Below are 20,313 nucleotides of genomic sequence, written 5' to 3' on the forward strand. Positions count from 1 at the left end.
TTGGTTTCCTCCCAGGTGGCGTGCATTTGGGACTGAGTGGCTGTGTTGCTGAGGCTGTCAGGACCTCACCCTGATCACCTGCGACTCGTCAGGACTCACAGCTGTAGTGAACATGTTGGCATTTAAGACTGGAGTGCACAGTGTGTATTTGCCAGAGACTCGACCTTGTGACCAGACGGGTGAGATCGTCGTCTTGGGAGCCATCTCATCAACAGCGGATGCTGAGAACGTCCAGGTTTGATGCACAGTCTGTGAAAGAGGAGGGGGTGAGGTCTCACGCTCGTCAGCACACTTCCTGAGGTACGTTAGATTTTGTGACTAACAGTTATACAGTCAGTAAATGTGGTGTCCCTCACACCTTATTGTATTGAGCTGTTTGTTAGTCATGTATCAGCTTCCACTGCGGTGGAGTTTTGTGAACTGGATGTTCCATGCCTGCAGGTTTGGAAGCTGATCAGTAATCAAGCCAGGAAGTGTTTGCTGTTTGTACACCTTTAAGTGTTCTGTGTGTAGAGTGTGGACTCACATAATGGTTCCTTCTTTCACAGACTCGGTTGTTGCGGCCACCTGGGGGGTGTCGGCGGGGTCCTTGGGTCCGAAACAGCTTCTGGCTCCGGACCGTTAGCGCTGCTGGGAGCGCACCACGCCAGGCCGCACCTTTTTGTTATTATATTTTCACTGTTATGTATTAAATTCAGTTAGCCATTGTACCGTGCTCTGCTTATTTCATACTGGGTCCTTCAAACGCTGGTCGGTTCTACGAGCTGCGTCCGACACATAACAACACAGACGTGACACGTCAGACACAAGTACTCTTCATGGATAATGCAAGCTGCAGTGCAGCGCCCCACACACACACACACACACACACACACACACACACACACACACACACACACACACACACACTCAGTGCAAGTCTGGTAGCCTACTTGGCTCGGCCTAAACACAAAATGTTAATACATATTTAAATAAGGCATTGTTTCAAAAATGAATTCCACGTTTAATGATGAACACATCTCAGCCAACTGCACAGACGCTGTGTGCACAGTTACACAGACACAAAGTGTCAGACACAAACACCCCATGGACAATGCAAGCAGCAACGCAACACTTAGTCATGTAAAGTCCTTTAAAATAAAAATTCAAGATATATCCGCAACATGAAAACAGGTTGGCTCGGCAGCCAAATTATGAAATTGATAAACAATGGAAACCATGGCTCGGCGGCCAAATTAAAAACCATCAGAACGGACACCAACATGATTCGTGGAAGTTTCAATATAATATTAACAATTAGGCCTATTTAGAAGAAAAAAGTAATTAATGGTCACACTTACAGTTGATGATTCTTTTTAATGCTACAGCAGGAGACGACAGGTTTGTTTTTTGTTTTTTTTAACTGTCTTATCACGTTATCACAGTCCAACGATTCGGTCAGTTCTCTTTCAAGGGAAAGCACGGAGAGTGCATTCAGTCTGTGAGTCAACATGGATGTTCTGGTGGACATTTTTATCTGATTAACAGTAGAAAACAGCCATTCGACGGTGCATGTTGTTACTGGCATTGTCATGAGGGCCCGCAAAAGACTCTTTGAGGAAAAATGTGGTCCCTCGTTTATCGGGGAGTTACGTTCAAAAATAACCCGCGATAAACGAAATCCACGAAGTAGTCAGTGCTATTTTTTTGGAATTATAGATGTTTTAAGGCTGTAAAACCCCTCACTACACACTTTTCTCAAACAGGCATTAACATTTTCTCACTTTTCTCTCTTGTGTAAACACTCTCTTTTTTCTTCTGTACGAGAACATTATAAACAGACACACGCAGAACACAATGCACGTGCTCTCCCCTCGCTCACTGCCTCCGGAGGTACGGATGCGGGACCCGCAAAGAATCCAAGTCCTCTCTCGATGGTCACGGAGCTCTGCGGCTGCGATCAACATCCGGATCAAAACAGCGAGCGTAGCCTCTGGACCTGTTGCCAGATTTGGCGCAATTCCGCACAGCAGACAGGAGGGCGGCAGTGTAATTGGCCCGCTGCTGCGTTTACTGAGCCTGCAGAAAGCGCATCGGAGGCAGTGAGAGCAATCGCGGTGATGCCGACCGGTGCCGCGACTGGCCCGCCTGATAAGGACGCAGAACACAATGCGCCATTAAAAAAAAATGCATGCAAAATTGCTCTAAAAAAATCCGCGAAACTGCGAGGCCGCGAAAGGTGAACCGCGTTATAGCGAGGGACCACTGTACTCTGAAAATGAATTAATAAAAATCACAGAAGATGAACCAGATTTTTTTGACAAAATTTATTAATTGTCGTTCAGTGCTAATGCAATACCATATCATAGGAATACAGTGAGGCAACAACAGGTGACTGTTGAGTGTCGACTCAGCCTTCTCATTGGATGGGGTGGGCCTGGCTGACAAGTGGGCGGGCCCAGGCCCATCCAGGCCCACCCTTGGCTACGCGTAAGCCCTACAGTCTGTTGACATCTGCCATCAGGCAGGAGGTTTTGCAGCATCAGAACCTGCACTGCAGCCTTCTGTATTAGCTTCTTCCCTCAAGCTGTCTGAGATCTGAACACCCTGGCATTCAACATCTCATTCTGTAATCACTTTCTTTAATGGAAATGGACAATAGCTATTGCAAATCCACAACTGTGTACTGACACTTTGCTTTGGACTCTGTTTTGAACTATTTGTACTACCTACGGTCTATTGCACTTTACCTCTCTACCAGCAACTTGCTATATTCACTGTTTATGTGAATTACAGTTTTGTCTGTTTCTCTCTCTCTCCTCTCTCGGTTGTCCGTCGCAGACGCCGATGACGCAGTGCAGGCTTATTCAGGCAGGTTGAGACGATGTCTCCGCATGTGGCTGTGGAGAAGAACCAGTTGTGGTCGGAGGCTCAGTGTTGGGTTGGTGTCGACGGGCCCGTTGCTGGTTCACAGCATGGTCATAGGCCTTGTCAAAGCGTGTAGCTGCAGTATTGCAGGTAGAACGCCAGGTGTTTCAGTCAGCTGCTACGTGCTCTAAGCTCTCAGGGGGAACAGCTCATTTTTTTGAGTGTAGATTTGAGGTGCCGAATGTGGAAGGACAACAGGATCTTGACATGCCGTCGGTACAGCACCCAGGCATCACAGCCATAAAGTAGGGTGGAAATGATGACAGTATTATACACAGTGATCTTGGTATGAACAGCAAGAGCTCTGTTTGAAAAACACACTCCTTAAGCCGACCGAAAGCTGAAGAGGCCAAGTGAATACAATGCTGAATCTCATCCGTGAGATCACAGGTGGAGGTAAGGATGGAACCTAGATAGGTGAAGCTCTCAACATTCTTGAGCTGGGCATCACTGATGCAGAAGCTTGGTGCAGCTGCTGCAGGGACACTAGGTAGAACTTCAGTCTTCCTGGAGTTGACAACAAGCCCGGCATGACGATAGGTCTTTGTGATAACGTCAAGGGACCTCTGCAAGCCAACAGCTGATTGGCTTGAGAGGGCTGCATCAGCTGTGTACTGTAGATCAAAAATCAGCTCCAAAGATGTCAGCCTTGTCACCTGAAGGCGACGGAAGTTGAAGTGGCTTTCATCCAGTTGGTACTTGATACTGACCCCATTCGTTTGATGAAGATGGTGGCGAGAAATAAGGGTCACCGGCATGAGGAACAGGTTGAAGATCACAGGGGCAAGGACGCAGCCTTACTTGACGCCGACATTGACACTGAAGCTGGAGGGCTGTGCCTTACCAGAGGTAACACTGGCAGACATCCGTGTTTGGAAATCTTAAAGCCAGAAAGGTGGGAGGCCAGCCAACCTTGCACAGAATGTTCCACAGGAGGTTGCAGTTGACAGTGTCGAAGGCTTTGGTGAGGTTCATGAAGGCCAAGTAGAGATCAATCAATCAATCAATTTTTTTATATAGCGCCAAATCACAACAAACAGTTGCCCCAAGGCGCTTTATATTGTAAGGCAAGGCCATACAATAATTATGTAAAACCCCAACGGTCAAAACGACCCCCTGTGAGCAAGCACTTGGCTACAGTGGGAAGGAAAAACTCCCTTTTAACAGGAAGAAACCTCCAGCAGAACCAGGCTCAGGGAGGGGCAGTCTTCTGCTGGGACTGGTTGGGGCTGAGGGAGAGAACCAGGAAAAAGACATGCTGTGGAGGGGAGCAGAGATCGATCACTAATGATTAAATGCAGAGTGGTGCATACAGAGCAAAAAGAGAAAGAAACAGTGCATCATGGGAACCCCCCAGCAGTCTATGTCTATAGCAGCATAACTAAGGGATGGTTCAGGGTCACCTGATCCAGCCCTAACTATAAGCTTTAGCAAAAAGGAAAGTTTTAAGCCTAATCTTAAAAGTAGAGAGGGTGTCTGTCTCCCTGATCTGAATTGGGAGCTGGTTCCACAGGAGAGGAGCCTGAAAGCTGAAGGCTCTGCCTCCCATTCTACTCTTACAAACCCTAGGAACTACAAGTAAGCCTGCAGTCTGAGAGCGAAGCGCTCTATTGGGGTGATATGGTACTACGAGGTCCCTAAGATAAGATGGAACCTGATTATTCAAAACCTTATAAGTAAGAAGAAGAATTTTAAATTCTATTCTAGAATTAACAGGAAGCCAATGAAGAGAGGCCAATATGGGTGAGATATGCTCTCTCCTTCTAGTCCCCGTCAGTACTCTAGCTGCAGCATTTTAAATTAACTGAAGGCTTTTTAGGGAACTTTTAGGACAACCTGATAATAATGAATTACAATAGTCCAGCCTAGAGGAAATAAATGCATGAATTAGTTTTTCAGCATCACTCTGAGACAAGACCTTTCTGATTTTAGAGATATTGCGTAAATGCAAAAAAGCAGTCCTACATGAAGCCCACCTCATTTTTTGGACACCACTCAGACAGCCAGCAATTCAAGGAGAACAAGGATACCTGCCCTATCCTTGATGAGAACCTCATCCTTGCTTCTGACTGAGTGAGTGGATCTCTGGGAAGACCCAAACACAGCCTTGATGGAGTCATAAAAGTGATGAAAGTCATTGCTGTCCGTGTGACGTTGGATCTCAGTAGCCTTAGCACGCCACCATTTGTCCTCAATACTGTGAAGCTCATGTTGTACTCTGGACTGAAGAGCAGCCTAATCGTCACGCAGAGCAGCACATGTTGGATTTCTGAGGATTGCATCTTGGAGGTTGTGCTTTCCCTGCAAAAGAGGCTTGATGTCATCAAACCAGTCCTGGTGCCATTTGTAGTTGAAGCCAGGGGTAGATTGGGAGATACTGAGCACAAGGTCACAAAGCTCTTGCCATTCTTATGTTAAACTGGCAGAGGACTTCGCTTGCTCACGATTGGACTCGGGCAACAAGGAGCAGGAGATGGTGTCACAAAAAGTGCCACTGGTGATAGGATCTTTAAGGGCATTAAAAATTGAGTCTCCTGTTAGATTGCTGTTTCCAAAAGGGAGGCCACACATGGGGTTGGAGTGTTGCTGTAATGAGGCGATGGTCGGTCCAGCATTCAGCCCCCCAAACAATGATGTAGTCAATGAGGTACCAATGCTTGGACCTAGGGTGCATCCAGGAGGTCTTATAGAGATTGAAGAGCTGGAACATGGTGTTGGTAATGACCAAGCTGAACTTGGAGCAAAGGGTCAGAAGGTGCTGACCGTTGCTGTTAACTTTGCCCACACTGTGGCGCCTGATGACACCATCCCAGACATCATGACTCATGCAAACCCCAGAATTGAAGTCACCCATCAGCATGGTCTTGTCACTGCAGGGGATGTTACAAAGGATGGTGCATAAGGAGTCATGAAATTGATCCTCGGAGTCATCCACAGAGGTCATAGTGGGTGCGTAGGCGCTCATAAGGGTGATATAGTGAGGGAGTCAAAGAGTCACAAGACATTCAGCAATGCCAACAGGAGACTCAGGAAGTGAATGGAGAAGAGAAGACCTGGTGGCAAAGCCAATGCCATGGATGTGTCTGGCATCAGCGGGGAGCCCTCTCCAGAAGTAGGTATAGCCTTCGCCATCCTCAGTCAGAGAGCCTTCGTGTGCCAATCTGGTTTTGCTGACTGCGGCAACATCAACCTTGTAGTGCTGAAGCTCAGTGGCAGTGCGAGTGGTCTGCCTGCGTGGATGGCTACTTTTTTGAAGACAAACAATTGTTTTTGGTACAATATGCCCAGAGGTCTCTAACTGTATCCTCCACTGGGTTGTCACCATTATCCTGAGCCTATGCTATGGATGTCATCCTCCTCTCTTCCTTGAATTAGAAGATCAGGTGGTGGCACCCTCCTCACATGCCCTCGTCTGTCACTGATAGCTGTCATGGTGCAGCCTGGGAGTCTCAAACGGATCTCTCCTGGCTGGCTGTAGTCATCCACGGAGTCTGAACAGACATCTGATCCAGGTCAAGTTTGTGATGCAAAATACAGTTGTTACCTTACTGTTGTTGAGTTTTTACAAGTTGAGAACAACATGACCATACATTTGGTTTATGAGGTCTATTAGAAAAGTATCCGACCTTATTATTTTTTTCAAAAACCATATGGATTTGAATCACGTGTGATTGCGTCAGACAAGCTTGAACCCTCGTGCGCATGCATGAGTTTTTCCACGCCTGTCGGTTGCGTCATTCGCCTGTGAGCAGGCTTTGAGTGAGGAGTGGTCCACCCCCTCGGCGGATTTTCATTGTCAGGAAATGGCGGAATGATTTGGGCTTTTTTTCCATCAGAATTTTTTCAGAAACTGTTAGAGACTGGCAGCTGGAAACCATTAGAAAAATTTATCTGGCTTTCGGTGAAAATTTTACGGGCTTCACAGAGAATAAGGACTGTTACTACAGCTTTAAGGACGCTCAGCGCACCGTTCTCCGTGGCGCCATCGAGAGCCACAAACCACCGGATCATTTCTAAACGGATGGCTCTGTGGATCCGAGACTGTTGTGTGCACTTTCTCTGGTTATCACAAGAGCTGGACATCAGCCATTTTCTGGCAGATTTCACTTTTAACAAGAGATTTTGTCATGGAAAGCCGAGCGGAGGCTTCACGCGTCACGACCGATTTGCTGATGGAGCGAGACAAAGGAACACCTCCGTTTTGGTCTCACAGGACGGCTTTGAGAAGGCGTTCAGACAGCTGTCGGTAGTTTTTCCATCGAGTGATTATCCGAGAAATTGTGGATGTGCCTGGACATGCCAGAACATGTCCCGTGAGGCTTCATCACGGCGTTGCTGTGCGCCATGCAGCACCGCAACGGCGCAAAGCAACGCTTTCCATGACAAAATCTCTTGTTAAAAGTGAAACCTGCCGGAAAATGGCTGATGTCCAGCTCTTGTGATAACCAGAAAAAGTGCACACGACGGTCTCGGATCCACAGAGCCATCAGTTTAGAAATGATCCGGTGGTTTGTGGCTCTCGATGGCGGCACGGAGCGCGGCGCATGGAGCGCGGCGCACCGAGCGTCCTTAAAGCCGTCCTTAAAGCTGTAGTAACAGTCCTTATTCTCTGTGAAGCCCGTAAAATTTTCACCGAAAGCCAGATAAATTTTTCTAATGGTTTCCAGCTGCCAGTCTCTAACAGTTTCTGAAAAAATTCTGATGGAAAAAAAGCCCAAATCATTCCGCCATTTCCTGACAATGAAAATCCGCCGAGGGGGTGGACCACTCCTCACTCAAAGCCTGCTCATAGGCGAATGACGCAACCGACAGGTGTGGAAAAACTCACGCATGCGCACGAGGGTTCAAGCTTGTCTGACGCAATCACACGTGATTCAAATCCATATAGTTTTTGAAAAAATAATAAGGTCGGTTTGTTTTCTAATAGACCTCGTATTTGTCAAGGGCACTTGGGCCATTATAAAGAGCTGCTCTGAGTAAAGACAAAAACATGATTGCCTCTCATCTCATTTATATCCCTGAGGTGTTAAAGAGAGGGACTGTCATCCAACAGGTTTTGTTCTTCATCAGCTATCAGGCTGAGCAGACTTCATAATGTGCTTTACTGCAGTTAACATCCTGTTCTGGATGTTAACTGCAGTGCCAGGAGGGGAGACTCTCCATTTCTCTCGATGGTCATGAACTTTGGGTAATGACTGAATGAATAAGGTTGCGGATACAAGTGGCACAAATGAGGTTCTGCTGTTGGGTATCTAGACTTACAAGTCTAGGACAAGGTGAGAAGCATGAATATCCAGGAGGGACTCTGTGCAGGGCCACTGCTTGTTTGCATTGATAGGAACCACCTGAGGTGGTTCAGAAATGTGGTGAGGATGGCCCCTGGTCATCTCCCTCGGAAGGTTTTCAAAGCACATTAAATTGAGAGGAGACCCCGCGGAAGACCAGGACACCCTGGAGGGATTCTATTTTCCAGCTGGCTTGGGAACACCTCAGGATCCCCTGGGAAGTGTCAGAGGACTTGGCCCAAGGAAAAGTGTTTTGTTTTTTTGTTTTTTCTTTGCTTATGTCTTGTGTTTTCAGTAGTGTAACAAAAAAAAAAAAAAAAATCAAAATCCCTTCTCTGTTACGATGGTGCTGTTTTGTTTAATAGTTTGTCTACATCAATTCAGAATTGCAAGGCTTTGAAATGGTACAGGCTGGTCTGCACACAGTATTTTACTACTTAATGACTTGAATCTAAGTGACACCTGACAGACAAAAATTTTACTTGTATTGATTTTATCCTCTATTTTATTAGCGTTTATCCTGCCTTTTATTTTGTTTTATTTTACTTTAGTTTCTTATTTAAAATTGGATCAGTTCATTTTATTGTAGCATGCTTGCTAATGGGGCAGTCTGTGTCTTAGTGGTTAGCACTGTTTCCTCACAGTGAAAAGGTCCTGGGATTGCATCCTGCCTGGTCCATTCTGTGTGGACTTTCTAACATATCTCACAGCATGTCCTGATTCAGCAGCACCAAATATACATTACTCTATTGGTTTGTGATAATGTCACAAAAAGCACCACATTTTCGTAACCGGAGCACAAATTCATTATAACACATTCCATGAGTTTAAAAAAATCCGTCACAAAAATTTGAATCATTTCGTGACGGGAGCACGAAAAAAAATGTGAGAGTGGGTTGGGACTTTGCATGTTGTCACCGTGTTCGCGTAAGTTCTCTCTGGGTGCTTCAGCTTCCTCCCACGTCCACAGACACCCAGGTTTGGTCCTTCAGACTTTTTTTTTTTTTTTTTTTTTTTTTTTTTTTTTTTAAGAGTACGTGCATCAGGCAAATTACAGCCCTGTTAACCCTCTGCCACTTTTAGGATTTTTTTTTAATGTAGATGTAAATTAATATTCAGACTTTTCAGCTAGTTGACAGTAGGGCTGTACAATATGGCCAAATTATCATATCTCAATATTGTCATATCAATATGATATATGAAGTGCAGCAACAGTGAAAATGAAACATTCTTAAACAAAGCAGTAATAATACCACACTCATTTTGCACTCATCATAAGGTTAGGATACTGTGCCCTCCAAAGCTAAGGAATACTTGTAATTTCACACATTATATGTTCAATTTTGATGACATTAATGAGTGAAGCTCTTCACTAGCTGTGTATATATCATCAAACAATAATTCAAAATTGAATAATTGTTGCAGAATCTACCATCAGTTTGTGGCTTTTTACAACAGTGTTGGCCGGTTTGTGGCTTTTTCTCCACTGGGGAGATTTTTTGTGCCATTTCCAGTTTGTGCCTTCATCTACCGTAGAGCGAGCTTCGCGTGCTACGTGGTGCTTTGCGGTGCTTGCTCATATGATAGCAGCTAGAATTAGCATTTGCTCAAATGTCCAAAGTTCAAATGAACAGTTTGGTTCCGGGTTGCTTAGACCAGAAGGACTAAAACCTCTGTGGCGGCTGTGGCAAAAACCCGGGTGCGGAGCAGTGTTTGGGAAAGACATGGAGAACGAGAGCACCGTGCTCATAGAGTGCAAACCTCCATTTTAAAATATGAGACACGGTCGTAAAGTTAATGTGAGGCATCAGTTGTAGGATTAGCTTTGATGCACGTTGGAGCTTCGGCTCAGGCAGCCATCTTTACCAACTGCATCATGTGACTCAGCATATCATAATTTCGATTTTTCTTTTTCCCTTGTTTGGGGGCTGCTCTTTCTAGAGGTTCTGTCGGGAGTAAGCAGCGTTCTTCTGTTGTTGATGTTGAACTGATGGTCTTGAGATGTGTTCTGCGGAGGTTATGTGTTCTTTAGGGTTTTCACAGTGTGGCTTATTTGAATTCTTCATGCTGTCTGGAATGTTCACCCTCACTTGGTGAAGGAGTCGGGGTAATGTCCAGAAGTGTAATATTTGGCATTGTTTTTCTGAATTTCAAATGGCAAGTCTTCTTTATTTTCCCACTTTGCTTACCTTCCTGATACCTAGACATGGAAAGTTTGAATGAAAAGGGAAATGCATTCCTAAGTGTGAGCTGTAATGAAGAAACAGGAAGTGGAAGTACCTTTTCAACCAGAACAACAAGGGAACTGGAGACAGACTCAAATGCAATGAGGCACTTTTGGTGTCAAAAATCAAAGGCAACAATTTATTAAGAATGTGCAAATGGTGTGGATGAGGTGGAAACCAGGAGGGCGGATCAGTGGAGGCCAGACCACACAGGTGCAGGTTACCAGGTCGGACAGCGGAGCGGGTGGCGGCTGCGGACTGCTAAAGAGGAAAAAAGATGGTGATGAATGCACAGAATCAAACAGCAGGGAAAAAACGAGCATTCTATCAAGGACCATTCACCCTATTGAGGTTTCAAATCCAGCAAAACTCCCAAAACTTCGGAGAGTTTGCCGCTCTGTGAGATGTCAGTAACATTGAGACGGTCTGATCAGGCTGCACTTTAACCGCTGCACACGGGCAACAGCATTAATATCACAACATAAAACTCTTTGTATATTGTGCCTAAAACTCTGGTGAATATATTCTCTGGGTTTATAGATGTTTTTATTGTGTTTGTTTTATGTAAACATGCAAGAAGGTTGTTTCTCCGTTATTTTCAGTGGGAATCGCTGTGATCCCCGATCGCTTCCTGTTCATGTCATTCTGGGCGAAAGTTTGTTCTTTAACGTCCTGTTTATTGTCCTTTACAACACTGTTTGTTCCAGAGTAATATACATAAGACATCTGAAATTCAGTTTGTTTTATGAAGTTCCGCGCAGGTTAAATGTAGCAGATTATTTGAATATTTGTTTTAGCAAGTTTTAGGATCTCATGCAGCAGCCTCTTATTAACGTGATGAAAAGCATAAAAAATTACATTTTGGTCGTATAACGTTCATTTGCAATTGTTGCCATGTGGATTCTCCATGTTGTTTAGACTGCAGCGACTCTGGCGCGCAAGGGATTATGGGATATCTCAATAGAGCAAATAACTGTGGTAAAATGGGCCCAAGTTGAACGATATGGTAATATGCGTATTATTAACCTATAACACGGACTTGTACCAAGTTTCACGAGATTCCTCCTAAAAACGTGAGAGGATTTGGTTTCAGAATGCAAGCACCCTTTTTTGGGACAGATGGACAGACAGACTGACGTGATGACATAATGTCCTTTCGGGCCTTCGGCCAGCGGTGGATAAAAACTTATTCTCCCTCACTTCAAATATGCACCAAGTCTGTTTCTGGACATGCACATGTGATAGATCCTCCTTACCAGCCAATCAGGCGTCACTCTCCTCATGCTGTCATGTCTGTTTTACTCATACTTAAGAAATGCAATTCTACAAATAATTTGATATTACAATTATTGTTCGGCAATGATTACAATTTTTAATCATGATTAACTGCATTATGTGCATAATTTTGTACTGAATTCAAAAGCAGTGTTTTGCCTTATTACATTTGGTTTGCAAACACTTTAAATCATGCCCTCTTGAACTCTCTCTTCAAAGTTCTTTTCAATTTTCCCTTAAGGTACTTGTCGATTATCGGTCTTGTGCCAGTATTTAGCCTTAGATGGAATTTATCACCTGCTTTGGGCTGCATTCCCAAACAACCCGACCCCGGGAAGACCTGACTTCGGCATGACGGGGGCCGTTACCGGCCTCACACTGTGCACGGGCTGAGCCTTGATGTATCTCTACGTGATGCTTCAGACTCGAACTACTACAAGTGCTCCGATAAGAAAATTGAACTTCGGTTCTGTCAACTCCGTCTGGAAGAGATTTAAAATGAAAATGTCCATATAAGAGTTTGGTACCTTTCTCCATTTTTCTGTCCCCGCCAGTTCTTCTCTGTTCTGGTTCATGTGAGTGCTGTCATTGGTTGAGATGCGTGATGATGCGAATGCAAAACCAGTACTGATCAACATCCAACCCCTGTGTGACCCACTTTTTGTCTGTATGTGTATTCAGAGACAGTGAGGGACACACTTTCAAAATTACAGTAAACAAACTGTGTTAATGCATAATCAAATAATTGTTGGCGTTAACGAATGAATGTGTTAATATTCCCTCATTACAATGTATTGTGATTTTGGCGGCGTGGTGTCTTTGTGGTTAGCACTGTAGGAGGTCCCAGGTTCTCGTCCCGCCTGGGCCTTCCTGTGTGGAGTTTGCATGTCCTCTCCGTGTGGGTTCCCACCGGCTTCTCTGGCTTCCTCCCACTTGCAAAGACATGCAGCTTTGGGGAACTGGAGACTTTAAATTGACTGTACGTAGGTGTGAGTGAGTGTGTGACTGAGTTTGTCTCCATGTGTCCCTGTGATGGAGGGGCATCCAGGGTGAACCCCACATCTTACCCTCTGGCTCCTGCCCGTGACCCTTAATTAGGGTAAGTAGGTATAGAAAATGAATGAATGAATTAACTGATGAATCTAAACAAATGTGAAAGATGTAATATTATTATGATTATTATAGTTTTATATTAAAATATGTGCTCACTGGTCACTTTGTTCCTTCCTCTGACACAAGAGCTGCCATATTTGTCAGCTCTTGGGGATGACATCGCTCCAATAACCACTGTCAAATTTTAGAGCTTGTTTTTGTTTTTTCTTCAAAGCTGAACACAATAAATAGAAATATCAACAGATTTTGATGGCAGTGCTCTTGTCACAGCATGTCTTGACTCCTTGTCACTGTGCAGTCAACAGCAGTGTTTCCTGCGTCTCTGTAGGTGTCCAGTTCCTGGCTGTGACAGCCTAGGTCACATCAGTGGAAAATATGCCACCCACCGCAGTGCCTACGGCTGTCCACTGGCAGCACGACGCCAAAAGGAAGGACTGCTCAATGGTACTCCATTCTCATGGAAGGCCTTCAAGACTGAGGGTCCAACCTGCCCAACACCAGGGTGTGACGGCTCCGGGCACGCCAACGGAAGTTTCTTAACACACCGCAGGTAGCCCACAATGAAATATTTACTGAAGAATTCCGACATTCAGTGAAGCTCTAGAACTTCATGGCACCAACACAAAACGTGACACGGCGTCAGCGACAGTCGCCGCGTACAGTCCCTATTTAAACACAAAACGTGACACGCCGTCAGTGACAGTCATCGCATTCAGTTCCTATATAAACACAAACATAACATGCTGTCAGTGACAGTTACCGCGTACAGTCAGTATTTAAACACAAAACGTGACACGCCGCCAGTGACACTTGCCACGTTCAGTCCCTATTTACAGTGAGGAAAATAAGTATTTGAACACCCTGCGGTTTTGCAAGTTCTTCCACTTAGAAATCATGGAGGCGTCTGAAATTTTCATCTTAGGTGCATGTCCACTGTGAGAGACATAATCTAAAAAAAAAACATCCGGAAATCACAATGTATGATTTTTTTTAAATAATTTATTTGTATGTTACTGCTGCAAATAAGTATTTGAACACCTACCAACCAGCAAGAATTCTGGCTGGTTGGTAGTCTGGGATTCCATGCAAGATCTCACTTTGTAGGGTAAGGATGATTCTGAGAAAGCTCAGAACTACACCGGAGGACCTGTTCAATGACCTGAAGAGAGCTGGGACCACAGTCACAAAGATTATATTAGTAACACATGATGCTGTCATGGTTTAAAATCCTGCAGGGCAGCAAGGTCCCCCTGCTCAAGCCAGCACATGTCCAGGCCCGTTTGAAGTTCACCACTGACCATCTAGATGATCCAGAGGAGGCATGGGAGAAGTGGTCATGTGGTCAGATGAGACCAGAATAGAGCTTTTTGGAATCAACTCCACTTACCATGTTTAGAGGATGAGAACAACCCCAAGAAAACCATCCCAACTGTGAAGCATGGGGGTGGAAACATCATACTCTTGGTGTGCTCTTCTGCAAAGGGGACAGGACGACTGCACCGTATTGAAGGGAGGATGGATGGGGTCATGTATTGCGAGATTTTGGCAAACAACCTCCTTCCCTCATGGCTGGGTCTTCCAGCATGACAATGACCCCAAACACACAGCCAGGGCAACTAAGGAGGGGCTCCATAAGAAGCATTTCAAGGTCCTGGAGTGGCCTGACCAGTCTCCAGACCTGAACTCAATAGAAAATCTTTGGAGGGAGCTGAAACTCCAAACCTGAAAGATCAAGAGAAGATCTGTATGGAGGAGTGGACCAAAATCCCTGCTGCAGTGTGTGAAAACCTGGTCAAGAACTACAGGAAACATTTGACCTCTGTAATTGCAAAGAAAGGCTCCTGTACCAAATATTAACATTGATTTTCACAGGTGTTCAAATACTTATTTGCAGCAGTAACATACAAATAAATTATTAAAAAAATCATACATTGTGATTTCCGGATTTTTTTTTTTTAGATTATGTCTCTCACAGTGGACATGCACCTAAGATGAAAATTTCAGATCCCTCCATGATTTCTAAGTGGGAGAACTTGCAAAATCGCAGGGTGTTCAAATACTTATTTTCCTCACTGTAAACACAAAATGTAACACGCCGTCAGTGACAGTCACCGCGTATATTTGCCATTTAAACACAAAACGTGACATGCCGTCAGCAACAGTCGCTATTTGCACACAAAATGTGACACGCCGTCAGCGACAGTTGCCACATTCAGTCCCTATTTGCACACAAAACGTGACATGCCGTCAGTGACAGTCATCGCGTACAGTCGCTATTTGCACACAAAATGTGACACGCCGTCAGCGACAGATGGCACGTACAATCACCGTGTAGTCGCTATTTGCACACAAAACATGACACGCCGTCAGCGACAGTCACCACGTTCAGTTCTTATTTAAACACAAAATAAAACACGCCGTCAGTGACAATCACCGCGTACATTCACTATTTGCACACAAAACGTGACACGCCGTCAGTGACAGTCGCTACATACATTCACTATTTGCACACAAAACGTGACACGCCGTCAGTGACAGTCGCTACATACATTCACTATTTGCACACAAAACGTGACACGCCATCAGCAACAGACCACATGTACAGTCGCCATGTACAGTAGCTATTTGCACACAAAACGTGATACGCCGTCAGCGACAGTCGCCATGTTCAGTCACTATTTGCGCACAAAACGTGACACGCCATCAGAGACAGTCTCCACATGCAGTCACTATTTAAATACAAAACGTGATACGCCGTCAGTGACAGTCACCGCGTACATTCACTATTTAAACACAAAACATGACACGCCGTCAGTGATAGTCACAGTGAACAGTCACTATTTGCACACAAAACGTGACACGCCGTCAGCGACAGTCACAGTGTACAGTCATTATTTGCACACAAAACGTGACACGCCATCAGAGACAGTCTCCACATGCAGTCGCTATTTAAATACAAAACGTGATACGCCGTCAGTGACAGTTACAGTGTACAGTCACTATTTAAATACAAAACGTGACACGCTGTCAGCGACAGATGGCACGTACAGTCGCCGTCTACAGTCGCTATTTGCACACAAAACGTGATACGCCATCAGCGACAGTCGCCACGTTCAGTTCCTATTTAAACACAAAACAAACCATGCCGTCAGTGACAGTCACCGCGTACAATCACTATTTAAACATAAAACGTGACATGCCGTCAGTGACAGTCGCCATGTACAGTCGCTATTTGCACACAAAACGTGACACGCCGATAGCGACAGTCACAGTGAACAGTCACTATTTGCACACAAAACGTGATATGCCATCAGCGACAGATGGCACGTACAGTCGCCATCTACAGTCGCTATTTGCACACAAAACGTGATACGCCGTCAGTGACAGTTGCAGTGTACAGTTGCAGTGTACAGTCACTATTTAAACACAAAACGTGACACGCTGTCAGCGACAGATGGCACGTACAGTCGCCGTCTACAGTCGCTATTTGCACACAAAACGTGATACGCCATCAGTGACAGTCGCCACGTTCAGTTCCTATTTAAACACAAAACAAACCACGCCGTCAGTGACAGTCACCGTGTACAATCACTATTTAAACATAAAACGTGACATGCCGTCAGTGGCAGTCGCCATGTACAGTCGCTATTTGCACACAAAACGTGACACGCCGTCAGCGACAGTCACAGTGAACAGTCACTATTTTCACACAAAACGTGATATGCCGTCAGCGACAGATGGCACGTACAGTCGCCATCTACAGTCGCTATTTGCACACAAAACGTGATACGCCGTCAGCGACAGTCACCATGTTCAGTCACTATTTGCACACAAAACGTGACACGCCATCAGAGACAGTCTCCACATGCAGTCGCTATTTAAATACAAAACGTGATACGCCGTCAGTGACAGTTACAGTGTACAGTCACTATTTAAACACAAAACATGACACGCTGTCAGCGACAGATGGCACGTACAGTCGCTGTCTACAGTCGGTATTTGCACACAAAACGTGATACGCCATCAGCGACAGTCGCCACGTTCAGTTCCTATTTAAACACAAAACACGCCGTCAGTGACAGTCACCGCGTACTATTTAAACATAAAACGTGACATGCCGTCAGTGACAGTCGCCATGTACAGTCGCTATTTGTACACAAAACGTGACACACCGTCAGCGACAGTCGACACATACAGTTGCTATTTAAACACAAAACGTGACATACCATCAGCGACAGTCGCCACGTACAGTCGCTATTTGCACACAAAATGTGACACACTGTCAGCGAGTCGCCACGTACAGTCGCTATCTGCATCAAATGTGACACACTTTCAGCGACAGTCTCCACATACAGTCACTATTTGCACACAAAATGTGACACTGTCAGCAACAGTCGCTGTCTACAGTCGGTATTTGCACACAAAACGTGATACGCCGTCAGCGACAGTCGACACATACAGTTGCTATTTAAACACAAAACGTGACACACCATCAGCGACAGTCGCCACGTACAGTCGCTATTTGCACACAAAATGTGACACACTGTCAGCGAGTCGCCACGTACAGTCGCTATTTGCATCAAATGTGACACACTTTCAGCGACAGTCTCCACATACAGTCACTATTTGCACACAAAATGTGACACTGTCAGCAACAGTCGCCACGTACAGTCGCCATTTGCACACAAAATGTGACACACCGTCAGCGACAGTCGCCACGTACAGTCGCTATTTGCACACAAAATGTGACACACCGTCAGCGACAGTCGCCACGTACAGTCGCTATTTGCACACAAAATGTGACACACTGTCAGCGAGTCGCCACGTACAGTCGCTATTTGCATCAAATGTGACACACTTTCAGCGACAGTCTCCACATACAGTCACTATTTGCACACAAATGTGACACTGTCAGCACAGTCGCTGTCTACAGTCGGTATTTGCACACAAAACGTGATACGCCATCAGCGACAGTCGCCACGTTCAGTTCCTATTTAAACACAAACACACGCCGTCAGTGACAGTCACCGCGTACTATTTAACATAAAACGTGACACTGCGTCAGTGACAGTCGCCATGTACGCGCTATTTGTACACCAAAACGTTGACACACCGTCAGCGACAGTCGACACATACAGTTGCTATTTAAACACAAACGTGACACACCATCAGCGACAGTCGCCACGTACAGCGCTATTTGCACACAAAATGTGACACACTGTCAGCGAGTCGCCACGTACAGTCGCTATTTGCATCAAATGTGACACACTTTCAGCGACAGTCTCCACATACAGTCACTATTTGCACACAAAATGTGACACTGTCAGCAACAGTCGCTGTTCTACAGTCGGTATTTGCACACAAAAACGTGATACGCCATCAGCGACAGTCGCCACGTTCAGTTCCTATTTAAACACAAAACACGCCGTCAGTGACAGTCACCGCGTACTATTTAAACATAAAACGTGACATGCCGTCAGCGACAGTCGACACATACAGTTGCTATTTAAACACAAAACGTGACACACCATCAGCGACAGTCGCCACGTACAGTCGCTATTTGCACACAAAATGTGACACACTGTCAGCGACAGTCTCTCCACATACAGTCACTATTTGCACACCAAAATGTGACACTGTCAGCAACAGCGCCACGTACAGTCGCCATTTGCAACAAAATGTGACACACCGTCAGCGACAGTCGCCACGTACAGTCGCTATTTAAACACAAAAACGTGACACACCGTCAGTGACAGTCGGCACGTACAGTCGCCCTGTTTAAACACAAAACGTGACACACCGTTAGCGACAGTCACCAACAGGGTCATCTTTATTGGCAGTATTCCTGGTTTCCATCTTAATTTCATTATGTGGGATAAAGGTGACAAGAGAAAAAAGCACAAGGGTGCAGGCAGTTATCAGGACCAACATACTGTGATAACACAGCCCCGACCTCAGAGTCAGAAGCATCGACTTGCAAGATGAGCTTTTTGCTGGGGTCAAGAACTGGTGCTGATATAAACTAATTAAGCTTGTTAAAGGCCTTGTCTGCCTCAGGAGACCAACAGAACACCGCATTTACAGAAGTGAGTCTGGTGAGAGGTGAGGCAGTCTTATTGTAGTCCCAGATAAAGTACCTATAGAACTTGGTAAACCCCAGGAAGTGCTACAGTTCCTTCCAGGTCTTGGGAACGAGCCACTTCTCCTTTGATCTTTTCTGGGTCTGCCATGATCCTCCCACTCTGGATAATGTAACCCAGGAAAGACAGAGTCCACATGAAAATCACATTTCTCCACCTGAACAAAGAGTCTGTTTTCCATCAACCGTATGAGTACCAGGTGAACAAGGAGAATGTGTTCCTCCTCTGACTGAGAAAATACAAGAATGGCATCCAAATAGACAAAAACAAACCTGTTCAGAAAGTCACGAGGACATCATTAATGAGAGACTGAAACTGCTGAGGCATTGGTGAGTCCAAAGGGCATGACCAGGTATTCAAATGGCCAAGGGGTGTGGTGAAGGTGGTCTTCCATTCATCTCCTTCCTTCATTTACCCGAGGTGGTTGAAATTGTGCAGGTCACTGGTGGGATCACAGCCACTGGTGGGATCTTTGCTCCCACCAGTGGCTCAAAGGCTGAATTGATTAAGGGGAGGGGGGGGTACTTATATTTTCCTTAGCTTGTGCCACTTCTCTTTTCGCCTTACACATCTCCTTGTACTCCTGTCTACTTTCTTCATCTCTCCGACTATCCTAATTTTCTTTTTCACCAACCTCTTTCTCCTTATGCTTTCCTGGACATCTTTGTTCCACCACCAAGTCTCCTCGTCTTCCTTCCTCTGTCCAGATGTCCCACCCAGTACCTTCTTGTCTCTCTCCCTCACCACATCTGCAGTATTTTTCCAGTTGTCCAAAACTGCACCTGCTCACTGAATTTCACACAACAGTCTTCCTCCTTCAGCTTCCAGCATCTCTCACTCTCTTCTTCTTCTTCTTCACCTCTAAAGTCATCCTACAAACCACCATCCTATGCTGTCTAGCTACACTCTCTCCTGCCACCTTACAGTCTCTGATTTCTTTTAGTTTGCACCTCCTACACAGAATGTAGTCCACCTGTGTGCACCTTACTCCACTCTTATGTCACCCTATGCTCTTCACTTTTCTTAAAGTAGGTGTTCACCACCAGGGACGTAGCACCAAATTCTGGGCCCTAGGTACTAACCATATTGAAGACCCCCCCGTTATGTTCTTTTTTATTAACGCAAACACTAAATTTCTAATGCGTAGTCAAACCAGGTCTAAATCATGTATACCTAAGATCACACCTGTGAGTCAGAACTCTTTTTAAAGTTGGGGGAGCAATATTGAGTTGGGGGGGTCTGTTATTCCCATCTGTTAAAATGCAACAGGAATGCACAAATTGCACCATTTTTCTAAAAAATGGTGCAATTTGGTGCAGAATTTGTGTGAGCAGCTGCTTTCCTCATTTAGTTTTCTTTCCCTGCCAT

The 20,313-nt window shown here is 45.3% G+C and overlaps 1 protein-coding gene across 2 annotated transcripts in view; it reads left to right on the forward strand.

Annotated features, from left to right (window-relative positions):
- Positions 1-20,313, forward strand: part of LOC117512881 (myelin transcription factor 1-like) — a 152,801-nt gene that overhangs the window by 103,014 nt on the left and 29,474 nt on the right. The window contains exon 12 of one of the 2 annotated variants that reach the window (XM_034173118.1): positions 13,134-13,355. The exons of the other annotated variant lie outside the window; for it this stretch is intronic. Coding sequence (XP_034029009.1) covers positions 13,134-13,355 — 222 coding nt within the window. The remainder of the gene's footprint in view (positions 1-13,133; positions 13,356-20,313) is intronic. 2 annotated transcript variants of the gene reach the window in all.

The sequence above is a fragment of the Thalassophryne amazonica genome, chromosome 6 (genome assembly GCF_902500255.1).
Source record: "Thalassophryne amazonica chromosome 6, fThaAma1.1, whole genome shotgun sequence".
NCBI lineage: Eukaryota > Metazoa > Chordata > Actinopteri > Batrachoidiformes > Batrachoididae > Thalassophryne > Thalassophryne amazonica.